This window comes from Pogona vitticeps, chromosome 2 (genome assembly GCF_051106095.1).
Source record: "Pogona vitticeps strain Pit_001003342236 chromosome 2, PviZW2.1, whole genome shotgun sequence".
Lineage (NCBI taxonomy): Eukaryota > Metazoa > Chordata > Lepidosauria > Squamata > Agamidae > Pogona > Pogona vitticeps.
This window is the reverse complement of record NC_135784.1, coordinates 173,943,161-173,961,519: the sequence shown is the minus strand read 5'-3', so window position 1 is coordinate 173,961,519 and position 18,359 is coordinate 173,943,161. Positions and strand designations below refer to the sequence as shown.

Here is an 18,359-nt window from a genome sequence, read left to right as displayed (position 1 = left end):
GGCTGAACTCCTCATTTCGGATTCCTTGCCTTAGCTTTCTGGTGAAGTCTTTTTACCCCTACTCTTTTAAAAGGTTCCTGCAGCACGTCTAGAAAAAAGCATCACACTTCAGCAGTACTGAATGAAGCAGGAAGGTAATTAGGTGAGCGCCACTCACCTTATAATTGATGGCAAAGGTGGCCATCTGCATAGCCATAGACATGATGTAAACAGTGCTGTTCACCAGACTTGGTTCAAATTCCTTATACAGATCTACAAACTCATCTTTCCTTAAAAAAACAAAAGAGAAACCTTGAAAGTTATCTCGTTAAAAATGCAGCTTATTAATTCAAGTCATCCAATTATGCAATTACAGAAATTCTCCGTTTGAAAATTTCAGTTTGCATGCTTTTCTTATACACATGTTGCCCATGTTTTACTCTTAATTCTGTATTGCCAAACTTAAATTCAAGCAGCACTCACTTAGGGTTACTGCGGGCCTGTGCACCTCGATATAGATAAACCAAGCTGACAAAGTGAACCATGAATTGCAACAGCACAGTAAGGACCGTGTAGAGGTTGAAGATATTAGGGAGTGGGCGCTCCCGGGAGAGGGTCTTCAGAGGCTGAAAGCAAAAAGAAAGAGGTTAGAAGCCGCATTGCACAAACTGCCTTGGGGATCTGGGCCACAGTTCTATTCTGCTGCTAGTGGCCTGGAAGTGTCCCCAAACAATTACAAAACTCATCAATCTACTTCAGCCATCAAAACTCACAAAGAATCCTGTTTGATCTGTCTGCTCACACCATGACTGTTTCTGAGGGGAAAACAGATATTCAGCACATTGTTTTCCAAGTATAAGCCCCATTCATTTCAGTAGATTGGTCTCCAGATGTACAATAGCAAGTTGGAGATGGTGTAGTGCTTTGCTGGTGAAGTAAAAGGATACTGAACAACAAGAGAAAGGCCCCATTGCTCTGCGTGGATCTGTTTTTCTGGACTGTTTTAAAATCTCTTTCATGCCTGTAGCAAAATGACACGGGGCTGAGCATCCTTTCCTGGACAAAGGAACAGACAGGGAGTATAGTATATACTCTGCTTCAAAAAAATGTCCAGGCTGCTAAACTGCATGTGGAACATCCAGTCCCAAGCATGGAGACTAGAAAAAGGGCACCCTAGTAACCAGGGCAAGTGGACAACAAATTCCTTGAGTCTGTCAGCAACGCACACTTCATTCCACCCCTGAGTTCCTGAACTGCTCCAGGAATTAAGGTTTGAATCCTTTGGGTGTTCAAGTTGTGTTAAAATGCTCAGGAGAGATGCAGAAAAATTGCCCTTAAAAGTAAAGAACTTTTACACTGATGGCTTGAAAAAACAGTTAAAGAAAACAATTAGCCCGCTACAGCAGGCAAGGTTACAGATTTATAAACATTTCTGATAGCTGAATGCTGTTTGTTGTATAAATGGGGATTTGCTACTTGTTAAAGAATTCCATTCAAGCCAGTGAGATAATAAACAATGATGTAATGTGTGGTTTAAAGGAAAATAGCAGTTGTTATCCAATGGGGCCATCTTTTGGAAAATGTAAAAATATCCAAGTTGTAGCTATTCTTAGCTTAAAGCAGGGGTCTCCAAACTAGAGCCCGTGGGCCACATCTGGCCCCCCTTGCCTTTTTGTCTGGCCTGGTCTGTGGGCGCATGTGCATGTGGGGTGGGCTCAGGATCGTGTGCGTGTCTTCCTTCAGCCCTACAAAATTTGGAGCATATATGACGTGGCCCTCCTGCTGAAAAATTTGGAGACCCCTGGCTTAGAGGGACCAGGATTAGCAGTTTCTGGCTCAGCATTTCCTACACTAGTTGGAAAAGTCAACATATAACATTTTAGTTTCTACTTCAGAAACTTGAGCATGGGCAAAGTCTATATTTTACATTGCTGTTACATACCCAGCTGTTCCTCGATGAAGAAACCTGGGTAAAACAGCAGAAAACTCAGAGGCAGAACCCCAGCTTCCCTGCCCTGCCTCCTCTAGGTGCTGCCTCTGAGTGGACACCCACCAGAGGAGGTGGGACTAATAACCAACCAGCACAAACCACCAGTGTGCATCTCTACTTTGAAACTCAGATGAATATTAATATGATTGTCTGAGATTGTTTGGTTTTGTTCTGGAATTCACTCTTTACCTGGGATAAATACCAGCTATGATGTACACAGGCTTCTGATTTTTCTCTGGAGGTCTATGGAATTCCTGTAGGACTTTTCAGGAAAGTTGAGCACCTAATTTCTGGATCTGACACAGGACCTTCTTACCTTGGAACGGGAGATGAAAAGGAAGCAGCCTGCCAGCAGCAGCCCCTGCAGTGTGGCTTGAAAATCACTGAACTTTACTCCTTCCAAGTAAAGGACGCTTTGACTGTAGGCCAGAATAAGTGCATTCAGGGCTAAGATCTTGAACATTTGGAGTGTGGTGACCAGGGTGCAACGTCCCTGCTTGATCACATGACAGACTGCAAAAAGAGAGCACTTTTACTTGGATTTCCACCAAATGCTGTACTGTACTTCCTGCCCATTTGTCTTGATCACATAAAGACAGTCCATGTAAAAGAGAAGCCTGAGGCTGGTATGGAGCCTGTCTCGCCTCTGATCATCTCTAATTTAAAACCTTCTCTAAGTGGAGAGGCCTTGGTATTTGGGGTTGAGAGTCCAATTAATGCAGAAATCAGATCCTCAAATGACATAGTAAAGAGAAGCAGTTGGTAATAAGCATTCCTTCCCGGCTTCTCCCCACCATTCCTCCTGCCCATCACAGGGAAAACATGAAACTCACATTGGCCTATAGATGGATTTGATGTAAAGGATCCTAATGAGCACCCTCATGCCAATAATATAAGAAAGAGGATCATCAGATACTTTCACTGTTGTGTAAACCTGACCATGGGCACTTCCTGTTACTTGGTCCAAGCGCACACAGTGCACGCATGATCAAGGTGGTGGATGAAGGCTTCCTCCCTGCCATACTCACTGCACTGTATAGAGGAAAGCTTGGAGGTGAAAGGAGCTGCAATGCTGGCGTCGCCCAGCTTCACAATGGGCACTTGTTCATCCTCCAGCTCCCTGAGCACCTGGCTAATCCTCTCCTGTTAGAAAGAAAGTCAGGGGTGGGGGAGACCATGTTTTATTTCAACAGAGAGCAAGGATCCAGATCCAGCTTGCTGCACAGATGCGATCTTGAATAGCAGCAGTATATACAAAGTGGTTCGCCTTGCAAAGGAAGCAACAAGAAAAAGCCAGAACATTGTTTAATTCATCAGCCCTCGCCAACCGAGCCAATAGTAAGGTGCCACGTGGGGAGTAATAGGTCATTAAAACCTGGAGGGCAGATGGCTCCTTGTGCTGGTTCAGCTCAAGGTCATGGGGGATTTGAAAACAGGTCAGACTGAGCCTTCCTAGAAGAGTGCCCAGCTTCTATTTAGGTCGCCAACAACTCTCCTTGCACATCCTGCCCTGGCACAGAGACTCCAAGAATCGTCTCGGTCTCTCTGAGGCCTTTGAATCTCAAACAGGAAAAACAATGGCCTGAAACATGAGCAGACACAACATGGCAACAGCTGTGTGCATGTAAAGGGAAACCCATCCACCCACTCACCCGCTGAATGGCAAGCTGCTCCTCCCTGTGTGACATGAGCCTGTGCTTGGCAGCCCGGGAAGTGGGCCTCATGTTGCTCCCAGCCATGGAGGAGGGCAGAGAGGGCTTTCCGTCAGCAGGTCCATCACGGGGGCGCTTCCTGCGCTCAGGGAGGCGTTCAGGCGCATTAGCTAGCAGAGCAACTCCTGCAAGAAAAATGAGACCGTCCATAGCACAAGGAAGGCACGGGGAACCACCGCCAGGCGAGTTGCAGTTTCAGGGGCAGATCCTTTTGGGAGTTCCATGAGACAGGACGGGACACGAGACAGCAAAAGTCCTACCTTGTTAGGCTGCCTGTTCGCCGAAAGCCTAAGGAGTTGTAAGAACAGAATGTAGGTGGAGTGCATAAACTTTTACGACTTTCATGGGGCTCTGGAGCATGAACCGAAAAAGAGTCTCTTTACCCGTAACATTTGTTCTTCAAGTGATTACCTGTGCGTTCACACAAGCAGGTCTGTGCCTGTGCAGAGCCATGGTTTGAGACCCTTAGATGAAGAGGGTGTGGGTGGTAGCCCTGCCCCTCCTCCCATACAATACATGCTTGAGCAGGCTTTCCCTCACTTGGAAAATGTGGATGACATAGCAGCAGAGAAAGAGTTAGCCACAGGTGCTGAAGGGATCAATAAAAATGGATCACGCCAATGCAGGGAGCAACAAAACAAAACAAACCACCACTGCAGATAATGGAGTGTCTTTTCCCTCTATCTGCATCACAAGTGGGAGTAAGATCAGTGAGCTTACCTGCAAAACCAAGGGAGGGAAGGAGGCAGGAAGGTACCTGCAATGACTGGAGCCCAACAGAAAAGAACTGTTCTTCCAAGATGCATCTTCTTCTTTCCAGGATTTACTGTTAAGACACTAGTACTGAACAAAAGTTGAAGCTTAAGACCAGGTGGCTGCTCAAAATATGGCAGGTATATTCACCTTTAAGGAATGGTTTTCCAGTACAAGAGGAAGTAACATTTTTGCCTATTGGTAGACCTACATGGTGATCTTCACTATTCACTTTTGAAGTGTTGAAGAAGTAACTGGAGAAAGCCTTCGCAAATACATCAACTGGAGACTGTTTTTAAGTCCCAAGTAAGTCAAAAACAGTAAGGGAAATGTTCTGAAGGATACTATACATTGAATGTAGAAGATGACAGCTCATTTAACATGTTCATGAATTTTCTCAAGGATGTGTTGGGCAATGAGAAGAAGGCGAGAAAAACTGTGTCTTTGGAAAAGTAAAACACAGAGACCACTTTAGATACAAAGCAAACATCAGGGCTAAGAATGGTTTTGTCCCAGTGCCAAGATAAATACTGGCTGCCTGCTTGAAGTGCACAGAGTTCATTTGCACTTCATGCTGTAATGATGACAATCACAAAGGCCAACTTAGCTAACAATGAGTGTAGTGATGTCATGCCTAGCCGCATCTGCAAGGCAGGGGTTAAATTTCAAGACAGGCAAACTGGTGCAGGTGCTGGAAACAGGTGTGCTACTCCAAGAAGGGATGTTTGGACTTCAGGGAGGGTAAAAACAGATGAGCACAATACAGAGTGGGGGGAGGGGTCAGGCTGGCTGACAAGGACAGCTGCGTACATTTTTATGGGGAAAAAACCCCAATAATCTGTTATCTAACAGTGAAACCAAAAACTGCCACTTTTGTAAATGGAAACATTATCAGGGATCACAAGTCTGCGGAAATCCTCTGCATAAGATCCAAATGCTCACTACTTGTATTAATAAGAGTATTGTGTGGACAGTTTCCTTGCAACTTCAATAGTCAGTATCTTGTTTAAGAGGTGACGTCCATGCTGTGAGTTTCAGGTCAAAGACAATGGGATGAAGAACCAATATCAATTCTCTTGAGGTGGCATCAGACCACAGAGATAGCTGATGAAGGATACTGAATTATTACAATCACAGAGGCCAAAAGGAGAAGTTTCTTAAGAGAAGCATTGCTTTCATTCTCACCTTTCTGGTAAGAGAGCATTTGATGGATGCTATTTTTTCTGTCCTCTGGCACAACAACAGCAGCAGCATGGTTGGGTATCAGAGTGGCTTTGTGAAGGTAGCATGGCAAGGTGGAACAAGGTGTCATTTACCGATACTACTGTAGAGCAGGGGTCCCCAACCACCAGTCCACGGCCCAGTTCCGGTCTGTGGCCATGGCAGGATGCATGCACTCCCCCCACCCACATGCACGGGTGCCCCGCTCACCTGTGAGCATGCTCTGCCCATCTGCGCAAGCACACTCCACCCACCCATGAGCAGGGGTGCCCTGCCCTCCATGCATGGATCCCCCCCACCCCCCCAACTGGTCCGTGGTTCAGAAAAGGGTGGGGACCACTGCTGTAGAGATCTAAATCTTGAAGTAAGAATGATGCTGACGTGGCTCAGGATATGTTTCAAAGATGAAATAATCAACCAATCATCTTGATAGGAAAACAGCACTATGCTCTGTTTCTGCAGATATGTAGCAACAAGTTCCACAGTGTTACTAAATGCCCTCAGAATGACGGATGATTAGACCTTGATGTTGCCAAGTGCAGTTATAAGGGATGTGATGAATGCACAATGACATGGAAATAAATGTTTGCCAAACTTGTTGTGGCAAACTAGTCATCTTCCTTGAGAAAAAGTCACAATCCTGAATTACTTCATGGCAACAAACTTACTGGCACTGTGCAGACTAAATATTGGTCTTTTCAGTGTTGTGAGGGACCATGAAAAGTAGCAAAAAAGTGATGTGGATCTGGCAGCACCGATTCTTATGTCTAACAAGTTGTCATTGGTCTCTTCGAGCAGAACTACAAATGGAGCAGTCAAAGGAGTTGATCAACTTCTGTAAAATAACTGCAATGGATGATGGAGAGAACCCAATGATCTGATGTGTTGCTAGGCCTTGAAATGCACAAGTGTGGAACCAAAAAAGTGCTGGTGGGGGTGTGTGGATAGGGAGAGGAGGTGCTGACAAACAGAAGAGAGGAGTAAAGAAGGATGGGGAGTCAAATGGCACATTTTATAAGAAGACTGCATTGATGTTAGCCTTCTTGTGTGATGCTAACTGCTGCTCAGCACTGTTCTAACTATATGGTTAATAGTGTCACTAAGACTGTAATTTGAACTAGTTGGACAGACAGCATAGTAATAAACCTAAAATGACACTAATCTTACAAGCTGTGTTCCATAATTCATAGTCGGTATATAATTTTTCATCTGTCTTCTCTGACAGTCCAAGACATGTCCCCTACCTTCATTCAATTATCCTGGGACCCAGCTGAAGACTTGAGCCACAAGTTACAACATACAGTCAGAGGGCCCACGAAGGCATGTCCTGCTGAGTTACTACTCTGCTGTTGGGAGACATTCTCTGCTCCATCAAAGAAGAAACAGACAACTTCCTTTTTGTTAAGGTAAAGGTAAAGGTTCCCCTTGACAATTTTTGTCCAGTCGTGTCCGACTCTAGGGGGCGGCGCTCATCCCGCTCTTCAAGCCATAGAGCCAGCGTTTGTCCGAAGACAATCTTTCCGTGGTCACATGGCCAGTGTGATTTAGACACGGAATGCTGTTTACCTTCCCACCGAGGTGGTCCCTATTTATCTACCCGCATTTGCATGCTTTCGAACCGCTAGGTTGGCGGGAGCTGGGACAAGCAACGGGCGCTCACTCCGTTGCGTGGATTCGATCTTACGACTGCTTGGTCTTCTGACCCTGCAGCACAGGCTTCTGCGGTTTAGCCCGCAGCGCCACCACATCCCTTCCAGTCAGAAATCCATTAAGCTTCTAGCTTCACCCCAAAGGAACAGTAGGAATCCACCCACGTAAAGCCTGTTGATTTGCATTTCTGAGATTCAAGAAAATCCTTTTTTCTTTATACAGAAGACCATGATAACTGACTTGACCACTGGGTGCTTTGAGAAGAACGTGCTGAAGTCGTCCTATATATGCTATCCATCTGAGAGGAAGTTATTGGGGTCAACCATAGTTTTTACCATGTACTCTTTGCCAGTTTTCATTAAAGAACACAACATGGGGAGTGCCACAGGTGCATTATCTGGAGTGTACATTACTGAAAAGAGTGGATCATCCTCAGGAGGAACCTCTTGTCTATAGGGGATTTGTAAAAAAAAGCCTTTTGAATCTGGATGTCCAATGGGAACTGCAGTCCTTTGAAGCGGACAATGGAAGCTGATACCAACATTAGGATGCAATGACAATGACTCAATATGACCTGATGCCGCAATCAAAGATACTGAAGCATCATCTCACTTATGGCCAGACTGTAAATATCAAAGCATGATGAGTGGAGAGTGGCGGAGCTAGAAACAGTGAGGCAGCAAGAAATCTGGGCTCTCCAGAATTCTGCTGCATGCCGTGAATCCAGGCTCCCCCCCTCAAGAAATTGGGGGGGTAGGGAGGGCCAGGAGGGGCCACCCTGAGTCGTAGGAGAGCTGAGATTTCCTGGGGGGGGGTTGTGTCAGTTTCAAAACCAGTACTGAGCTGGAAGACGCTGTCAACGCCACTGAAGAAGATACGAAGAAGAGGATGTGAAGTCCTGGAAACTTACACACGGAAGAAGTATATCAGATGACTTACAGACTGTGAAAATGGCTTCCTCAACCGGATGCAACTTCATGGAACAGTAAGATTTGGGGGAGTTAGATTTGAAAAAGATCTGCAGATTCCACACACCAAGATGTTGTGCTCTTTACTAAGACAGAAGAGACACTTGTCATAGGATTTTGTGAGGGGCATCTTTACAGATGATACAAAGGACTGCTGTGACCTGGGGGGGGGGGGAGAGGAAAGATTTGTTCTATACGAAACATTTTCAAAAGATGAACAGAAAAGGGGAACTGTAAAAAAGGAAAGTAACAATAAGATGAAAGAATAACCACAAACTGCTCATACATATTAGCTGCTCTCTGTGGGATTTCCAACTATGTGCTGCTGAACCGATGAACAGCCTGTGCAGGTATGGATTATAGGGAGAAAGGTTGGGCTACCTCCAAACTTCTCTCCATTGATAAGGTCCCAAACCATGGATGGCACCACACAGGCGTGTGCCAACACTCGTTATTCACAGAGCCCACAAGGAGGAAACTCTGAGAGGCATATACTTTCAGAACATGTTTACTTGAATTAATGAGTCTAGTTTTCAAGCTCATTCATTATGCCTGTGTAAGTGTGTATATAAATTTAAAAAGCCCTCTGAAGGACAAGAATAGGGCTTCAATGCTCAGTCAATCAGTTTTGAAGTACTATGCTGAGCAGACAGATAGTTCTGATAAATTAGGCAGCACATTCTTATATTTAAACTATTTTTAACATATAAAAACATAACCGTTGTAGATAGTAAGCATCATTTCAAGCAAGGCATTCTCTCCTGTGTGAGGCAGAAAACCACTAAGAGCCTGTGACGGCATACAGTATATGAGCAACATTTAAAGATCAAGCGTGTGTTTTCAAAAACAATTCATGGAGATTTCATAATAGAAAATTTAAAATTAATGCTTGATAATCTGAATGTTATTTACCTTTGGCAACAGTCCCTCCTAAATAGAAAAGTCAGATTTTTTAACATGCAGACTGCATCTGCCACAGTGGGTATGCTCTGAGAAGATGAAATTCCCTCTAGAGAGAGATGCAGGAATGCCTCTTCTAAGTTGGAGTTTGCTTCACCATTGCTTTTGCAAAACCATTCACGTAAAAAAAAAATCTGCCTGATAAATCAGTGAGATTTTTTTTAAAAAAAAAACAGTGAAAAATACTCACCCACATCAGCATGTTTCAAAGCTCCTACATCATTGGTTCCATCCCCACACATCAGAGTCACATAGCCAAGCCCCTTCAGAGTTGTGATCACAAACTCCTGCAATGGAAAGATCTATTATCCCAGGGACCTGCCATGGTCGAAATAGGAGTCTTGTCACATTGCTGATGTTTATCCCACTGTGAATGTTTATGGAGTACAACTACATGGGATTTGCTGCATCCCCATTTAAAGCTGGTAATCACATTAAAATGAGTAGTGGCTGGTTCTTTTGCCTCAAGAATTCCGCAGATTGGACTATTGTAACCAGGGGTGGGGGTAGGCAGTTGAAATTTTCAAGTAAAGGTATGAGTCATCAAGAAAACTAGAAAGAAGATACCATGGATTTAGCAGGGTGTCAAAGACCTTTTCAGCAACTGCATTAAACTGTTGAAAAAAGCTTTGTTCTCCAAAGCAAGGGTAAGGAACCTGCAGACTGCTTAGTTTCCCTGTGTGGCCCTTGGAGGTCCTCCCCAATTCTCTTTCAAGACTAGGAAAAGCCTGCTTCCTGCTATCTAATGTTGAGAGGAAACACCCTTGTTCTTTTCTTTCATGATCGATCAGAGAAAATAGCAGGAATTTCTAGCAACTAGAAAAGCAGCTTCTCCATGCACAGAAAACAGGATCCCTCTGTTGTCAAGGCTGCTTTAAGCTCTGGAGGAGGGGGCATGTTGTAAGGCATTAAGCATGACGAGAGGAAGACACTCCTTCGTCTAAAGCAGAACAATCTCTTTTTTGGCATGCAGCAAAGGGGGAATCACCTCTTACCTTCTGCTTGGGTGCAACACGTGCGAAGACTTGCACGTGTGGAATGAGCCTCAGCAACAGCTGTGAGTCCACAGCCTGCAACTGAGAGAGACCCTCTCCTGTGACACACAAGTTGTGGTTTTGGGTCAGCTCCGGCAGAGAAGGTGGGATGATTGGGAAAGTGATGGTGCCGCTGATGGACTGCCACTGCCAACTGGAACCTGGAACAGAGAGGTTTCTTTAAACGGTGGGGGCATCAAAGGTTGCTGCCAAGTGTGTGCAGGACCATTCCATGGAAGAAAGCCACTCTGGGCTCTTTCCCTAGGCTGTGAAACTCAGGTCCCCCTTCCACTCCTTCTCCGCGCAGATACAATGTATTAAATCAGTCAAGACACACTAACGTACATTGGTTATTTCTTGTCTCCTGCTTCTGACACAAAGAGTCACTTATCTTACGGAACATAGGAGCTGCATTTACACAGCGCATGGCAGCAGGATGCTATGATGTACAGGGACTGCTGAGTGTCTCCAGCGGCAGACTAAGGACAGAAGAAGCCTTATCAAAGGAACTGAGCGACACTGCTGAATAACTTGAATCCACCTATGCACTTTGGACTTCTAAAGTTGATCATAAAACAAGCTCTGTGTGCACCAAGAAAAGCTGCAGTCTTTGATTTGTCTGTTATGCCCCATTTATCTTGCCTCTCTTGCACCATAAAATGGCAGAGAGACATGTGGGACACACCCAAATTCCAAACCCTAGAAATCTTGTTCATCCACTACTGAGACATACAAATCTGTTAGCTGAAGGACAGGATTTTTGATTTGGGAACAGAAGGTTGTCGGCACAGTCCCCACTCTGATTCCATATAGCCGAGAGAAGGAGGGATCAGGTAAAAAAGCCAATAAAACCAGTGAGGTTTTTTTTTTAAGTGATTGCAAATCTCTTTCCATTTGAGCAGAGCCTTTATCTAGTGGGGGAAAGCTTAAAGCTTTCCTGACACCAAGTTCTTAATCTAAAACTTCAGCCACCTCGCATAAAGCCTGTGAGGGTAACAACAGAGTTTCACTGATCCCAGTAGAGTTTGTCTCTTGTTTAAACTGTTAGGGAAAAAGGGGAACTTTGGATTAACACAGATGGGGCTAGGTTTAAATCCCACAAACTGGTATTGGTTGGTCCCAATCTTTATGGAGCCACATGACTTTCTTTCAGAATAAAGAAAACTGGGTATGTGGCTACACGGCGTGTAATGTGACCCCGAGTTGTTTCACTGGAAACTATGCGTACACCATCCCCAATAGGAAATCCAGCACCAAGTTCCTAAGTCCACGAAAAACACAGCTCTCATTCACTCTGGGATCTACCTGCCCCCCCCCCTTTTACCTTTACTGCTGGGCGGCTGCAAAATGAGTGTCTGCTCTTTTTGGGTAAAGTGCAGCTCTTGGGCCACGTGGCACGCCGTCAGTGGGTTGTCACCTGTTATCATCACTACCTAGGAGGAGAAGGGAGAAAAAGGGCTCATACAACCACCTTCTGTTGCTGTACATACACATGTGCTGCCTTGGCTGAGCTAAGCAGGATTGGAAATGTGTTCTCAAAACACTTCTAATCGACCACATTTTGTACAGCATGCACGGAAATCAACATTACGGCATGCTGATCTTCTTCAGGTATCGTTCAGTGCATGCTTCTGTTGGTGCTCTTTCTGAACAACCGTCCATCTGTCGAACCAGGACAAAAAAACGGGGAGGTGAATGAAATCGACTGTTGTTTCTCCCCGCTCTCCCGGGAGAAGTCAAATATTTGCAAAAGAAGAGGAAGTATTCTCATGGCTTGGGTTCAGCAATGCTCATTTAAATAAATGAAACCTCTATGTTTAAGGAGCAGCCTCAATAGTAAGATGCTGCTGGGAAACAGTAGCAGAGGAGTACGGTATTCATGCCAATTTGTGGGTTTTATTGAGGCATTTGGGCTGGTCAGATGACTTATCTGATCCAAGAAGAAGCTTCTTTACCTTATCTTTCCTTAAGCTGATGAAGTGAAGGCTTAAAAGCAGGGAGAACTCTAAACTCAGGAGGAGAAGCAAATGAGAAAACCCTTGTGGGCTAAGAAGGGGGGGGGAACAGGGGAGGAGTCAAGAGATCAGATCATTGCAAAGCCTGTATGTCACATGATCCATGCCTGTCTTCTTGTGGCAGCGGGACTTAATCCACTCATAAATGGCTCCTTCCTGAAGACCAAGAACTCCATCCTCTCCCTGGCATTCTGCCAGAGCTATGCTTTGGTTTACTTGGATGGTAAAACGCTGGCCCCAACAAAGCAAAGCATCCTTTCTGATCAAAACCAAAGCAAAAGGAAAGTGAAGACCTCCAGGAAAAGGTTAGGAGAGGGGTTGATAAGTAGGAGAATGAGGAAAGCAGCTGGACATTGCGTGCAGGCTTGCTCGTCCGCTTGCCTAGGACTCCCGTGTCTGTGTCTTCCACAACATCTCAGCCAGAACCTCTCTCCCTTTCACTCACATGGTGCGAGGCATTCAAGATCTCACGGATCACTGGCTTCGAGTCCACTTTAAGAGGGCAAGACACCACAATGAAGCCCACGAACCGCAGATCACATTCAAGGACGTCCCTCTTGATCTCTCGTGCCTTTGGAGGAGAAAAAGAACCCCGGTGAGCCCATCTGATGACATTTTTGTGGTCACTCACCAAGAACTTTTCATGGAAATTGACATCCTGATTTTAGGCCAACCCTGAGAAAGCTCCCAAACACATATGTGGGGGCACTTTGTAAACTTGACCCCCTCAGAGCTCACCTCAGAATACAGAATGTGCAAAGAGAACCCAGGTTCCATTCGGACACGTTTTGGGGATAACTTGGACTACAGATGATTTGCTACTGTGTGAGGAACTATTTCATATTGGTAGTGAGAGTCACTGGATCACAGGCATCGATGGGCCAAACGCTACCAGTAGTAGTGATGGCCAGACACACACACACACACACAGCCACCATGAAATTCACAGCCAAAGCATCTCTTTAAGCTTCTCCCACATGGAGAAGGGCTGCAACATATCAGACTGCACTTCCAGGAAAACACACCCTCAGTTATCTCTGATCATTGATTCGAGGCAATATGAATGCCTCTTCTGCTTGGGGCTTCAGGAGGTATCCTCCACAGAACTTTGATTATCCTGAGCTAACACTCCACTTCTCAGAACCTGATCAGGAGGCTGTCATGGAAAACCCAGGCTGCCCTCTCTATCTGACTGGCCAGTGTTAGCTACCAGGTTCTCTCATTTTACTCCTCACAAATTGCTGCTGCTGCTGCCTAGCCTCTTCTTCTGAAGCCCCAAACCACCTGGTGAACACCAGATTGCCCATCTCGGTTCTCAAGATCTCCCTCCTTCCTGTGTCGGCATGTTTCAGAGGGACAGGGGCTGTAAATGCCGACCCCAGTTGCATGTGTTACCACATCTCCTCCCCGCATCTCAATAATCAATCATTTTTAAACCAAGAAAGCCTTGCCTCCAGGGTCTCAAAGGAACAGTTTCACTTTCCCCCCACCCACCCTTGCTCTAAACTCTCCTCCTTCGTCTGCTTTAATTGTAAACACCTCACGGGAGAACTATTATCTCTTCTATGCCCAGAATAGCAAACTTGACCATTCTGAGTGCTGAATAAACCATCTTCCCACAAGGCTGTCTATGGCCCTTGCTAATTCAGAATGTGAAAGGCTCCTGCTTAAAATGCACAAGAAAAGCGGTTTCAGGTTGTGCTAGAAGTCAGGATCTGCTTTGCTGGCTTTGTGTCATCGGTCTCTGTGCCCATAAAGTTTCTTGGAGCTTCTCCCTGAAACTGGCCAGGAAAGAATAGCCCCCAAAGAGCACTGTAAACACCTGGATGCACTCATATAAGCTGGCTGTTTGTCCAACTGAGAAATAGAGAAAAATACTGGTATGTCTGTGCATGTTTATTTATATGATTTACATTTGTTTTGAATTCAACCAATTTTTTTACAATTAGTAACATAATTTAGTTTGTATTCTAACATTATCTTTTATTTTGATCTGTTGCTGGAATCCTACTAGTTGGATTAAGATAACTTGTCACATAACTTGTTGCAGCTGATTGCAGCTGACTGACAAGGTGCTGGGGCACACCTTGGTCGTGCAATCAGGTGCAGGATTAAGCATGCAACTGAGATGCACCCCTGCCTCTCATCCATTAGCTGCAAAGCAGATTGCACAAACCTTAGAAGACCACCAATTCTGCCCTGTTTGTGTTTTAATCTTGTCATTAGCCACCTTGGGTTTCACTTCTGGGATAAAGGTGGGATCCAATTCAGTCCATCCATCCATAGAGTGCTCTAGCCTGTCTCCCCTGTTTAAGGGATGGCTCTTGAAGACACTGAATATGAAGAAGTCCACAGCATGCAGTCAATCTTCTTTCACCCTTGCTTTGAGCTGGGGCATATGAACTAGGGAGACCCTGGATCTGACACATACAGATGGATCTCCTGTAACAGCAGCTGCCTGGCAGTGCTGGAGGAACATACTAGCTCATATCCTTCAAAAGGGGGAAAACGGGAGCCTACCTGTTGATGTGTAAGATGCCCCAACTCCTTGTAGCCAAGCGCCAGAACCCTGGCTCCTTCACGTGAAATCTCTGTGTGGATTGCGTTGTAGCTGTTTGGACACTGAGAGAACTGCACAAGAAAAGAAGGGGAGCAAGAGGGACAGTCAACACAGACCTCTGACCCAAGGAAAACTTGCTTTGGACGACAAAGTTCAGAGTAACCAAGCTACTGCCTGTGTAATTCAGTCCTAGCAATATAAAGATATCAGCCCCCTTATTAAGCAAATGGGGAAAACCTATCAGTGCTACTGCATCTTTAAGCAGAGTGGGTTGGCATATCATTCTCCCAAGCCACCTTGAGTCCCTTCATCAGGAGAAAGCTGGCCTATAAATAAGCAAACAAATTTATTGGAGGATGCCAGCCGAGGGAAACTATGAGAACTGTAGCCCAATATTAGCTGGAAACAATCAGATTTGGAAAGCTCTGCATTTTAGACATAAATGGTAGATTTATTTATTTATTTATTTGATTTATATCCCGCTCATCTGGTAAATCTATACCACTCTGAGCGGCTAGATGTCTATGCTACCTCTCCCAGCAGTTTATCATACAGAGAAAATAAGAAGTAATTAGACACATAAAAAGCAATTATTTAGGCCTCATTTGCTGAGCTCATTCTAATGTACATTCTGAAATAAAAAAATATGTCTCCCTTCCTGAAGCACTTAGCATTTGAGGGTTCCCATCTCATCCGGCTACATATTACATTTCATTTGTTTTAATATTTCTAGAGAAAGTTAACATACATAAATCTAAACACAATATATTTGTATTAAGTGGTAGTGTCAGGTATGGGAAAAGAATCTACAGGGCAGGTTCCATCTTCAGTATCTCTTTGATTACTACACACCAGTGACTAGATCCATTATATTACCACCAGCAGAAAAAGAACAACAGAGACGTATGATGATAATTAATTCAACCACCATTCCAATTATCTTCAGGTGTCTGCAAAACTGGTAATCCACTTTACAATAAAGTGTACTAGAAGTCTGCAGCCAAAATAGGGGACAATTTCATGTAATATATTTATTTATTTATATTTATTTATTGGACTTATATACCGCCCCATAGCGCTACAAGCACTCTCCGGGCGGTTTACAATTTTAATTATACAGGCTACACATTGCCCCCCCAGCAAGCTGGGTACTCATTTTACCGACCTCGGAAGGATGGAAGGCTGAGTCAACCTTGAGCCGGCTACCTGGGATTTGAACCCCAGGTCGTGAGCACAGTTTTAGCTGCAATACAGCATTTTAACCACTGCGCCACGAGGCTCTTAATGGCCGGCAGATGGTCTTTGGCTCCTTCTGGGTGTAGGCACGCTGGTCTGGTGCGGTCCCAGGAGCAGCTCCGGCCTATATCAGGTGGACTCAGTTCTGGGAGACTGTCCTTCTCACCAAACCATCAGCCCTGTACCTCATCCTACACCCAATTCACTTCTTGCCTTCCTGGAACTTAGCAGCCCATCTCCTGGAACTTCTTCCCAGCCATCAGACTGCCTTGAAAAGCTCAGCCCAAGGCCTACAGGAAGTCATTTTCCAGGAATGGGGAACTGACAGCCTCTGGCTTAGACTCGACCCATATCATGGTCCCATCTGGCCTACAGCTTCCCCTTCTTACCCCATGCTTCAGGCTGAACAGCTAAGCATTTCCATTTAAGATATATGGCAAATCATCACCAAGTACAGAAGCCAAGAAGAGAGCATAGTATGAAAACATGGTCCTTTCTTTGATACGTGAGGCTTGTACTTCATCTCCCTACTGGTTCAGATTCCTTTTCAGATGTCTTCATTTTATCTTGGCTTCCCTCCCCAATGCTCTACTAAGTGCCTCCTTCCTGACAATCACCAACAAAAAACTAAAGGAGAGGAGGAGGTCATTTCACCCACTTTTAACTCTGGTCCTGCCTACCATGGGTACACAGTCCCCAGAAGAGCAAGCAGGCACAGATAGTTCCTCACCCCCATTTTTGATCACAGTCAAAGTGTTCCTTCCATCTTAAAAGCTAGATTGCAAATCTTTCCAACAGCTTTCTTTAGTGAACAGCTGGAACACCTTTGAACACTCTGCACCATTCCATCTGTTTAGCGACATAAATACAGATGTCAAGTAGGTTCACATCATATGTATGGATAAAAAATACGACAGAATTAACTGTAAGCATCCCTTCCCCTTCACCAGAAATTAAACTGAGCAGCACTTAAAATACAGATTCACAGGCTGTGCATCCTATTTAATGGAAGGCCAATCCACAGTGTCTTCTTGACTGAAGTTTCCATTGTTGACGTACCATGGAAGCAGAAGACACCTGAATCACCACGTCAGGCTCTTAAAATATTTGTGTACACCCATGCACAGGACTTCCACAAACATTCATCCTTTAAAAAAACTGACTTTATTGAGATGATTACTATTTCTTTATTTTTAATTTTGATTTCTATTCTTTTCTCAAAATGGGATTCAATATGGCTCATTCAGACAATTTTTTAAAAATAAGGCAAATCACAAAGAATAGGTCTTCTCTTGACAATTGGACATCACAGCTAGATTTGCTCTCAGTATTCAGAGTCAATATAGCTTACATACTGTATGTATGTATATAGCTTACATTAGCAGTGGGGGCAGCAACCAGAAGACTGTGGCTTTAATCTCGGCCTCCTTTCATGCAGCATCTCACCAGTCTCTGTGGTGCTGAACCATGTTCTGAACCAAATTCAGCTTGATTAATTCTACCATGAAATTCCCTAATATTGTTTTGAAAAGCTAGTGGTTTTCCAATTCCTTTTAATGACCAGTATTCTGATAGAATTACTGTATGCAGTCATACTGGTTGCCTCACTGGTTGCATGACAGATAATCCTGTAAAATGGCAAAAATCATTTACGTGATTGCTTTTGTGAGTGCTTCTAAAAATCCATTTGGCAAGAATTTCAAAACGGAAGCAATGTAAGTGCTCTCCTTCTTACCTGCTAATAGCTAATAAGGGGCTATCTGTGAAATTTGTATTCTACAGAGTTTTTTGTAGGAAGGATCTAGATTTCAGAAACCACCCTCACTAAAGAGCACAACTGGGACTTGCTGTCATCCCCTACTGACACAGGCATGTTCTCTGACCTGCCCAAGCCGAGGAGTGAGGTGCTCATCTAGAACTACTTCAATTTGTGACACAGGCAAGGACTTATTCTCTTGACAAGTGTAAGCCACTACGCCCAGGGAGAAAAGTTCTGAGAGGCCAGGAGCCATTTATGCCCTCCTTGGGCAAAAATTATTCTGAAGGCTCAGCAGGACAGGCACCTCTAAGTGATAGGCCTGGGGAGGCAAAAAAAATTAATAAATCATTTAACTGGCAAAAATTTTGGGTCCTGGATTTGTCACCTTGGTGGCGAAAATTCTTTAGAGGGGGCAACGGGTGAGGGTGTGGGTGTGCAGAAGTCACATATGGCAGCCAGACTGCAATTTATGCACCGCCTTGATTTCCCCTATGCCCACTCATCACTTTGGCACCAACATGT

At 44.6% G+C, this 18,359-nt stretch overlaps 1 protein-coding gene across 1 annotated transcript in view; it reads right to left on the bottom strand.

Moving 5' to 3' along the window:
• The window catches only part of ATP13A1 (ATPase 13A1), a 52,227-nt gene that overhangs the window by 9,356 nt on the left and 24,512 nt on the right, over positions 1–18,359 (bottom strand). The window contains exons 15-24 of the mRNA XM_020779245.3: positions 14,803–14,913; positions 12,728–12,853; positions 11,592–11,700; positions 10,229–10,428; positions 9,424–9,520; positions 3,622–3,806; positions 2,998–3,112; positions 2,286–2,482; positions 463–605; positions 158–269 (exon numbers count right to left, since the gene is read on the bottom strand). Of these exons, the coding sequence (XP_020634904.3) occupies positions 158–269; positions 463–605; positions 2,286–2,482; positions 2,998–3,112; positions 3,622–3,806; positions 9,424–9,520; positions 10,229–10,428; positions 11,592–11,700; positions 12,728–12,853; positions 14,803–14,913 (1,395 nt within the window). The remainder of the gene's footprint in view (positions 1–157; positions 270–462; positions 606–2,285; positions 2,483–2,997; positions 3,113–3,621; positions 3,807–9,423; positions 9,521–10,228; positions 10,429–11,591; positions 11,701–12,727; positions 12,854–14,802; positions 14,914–18,359) is intronic.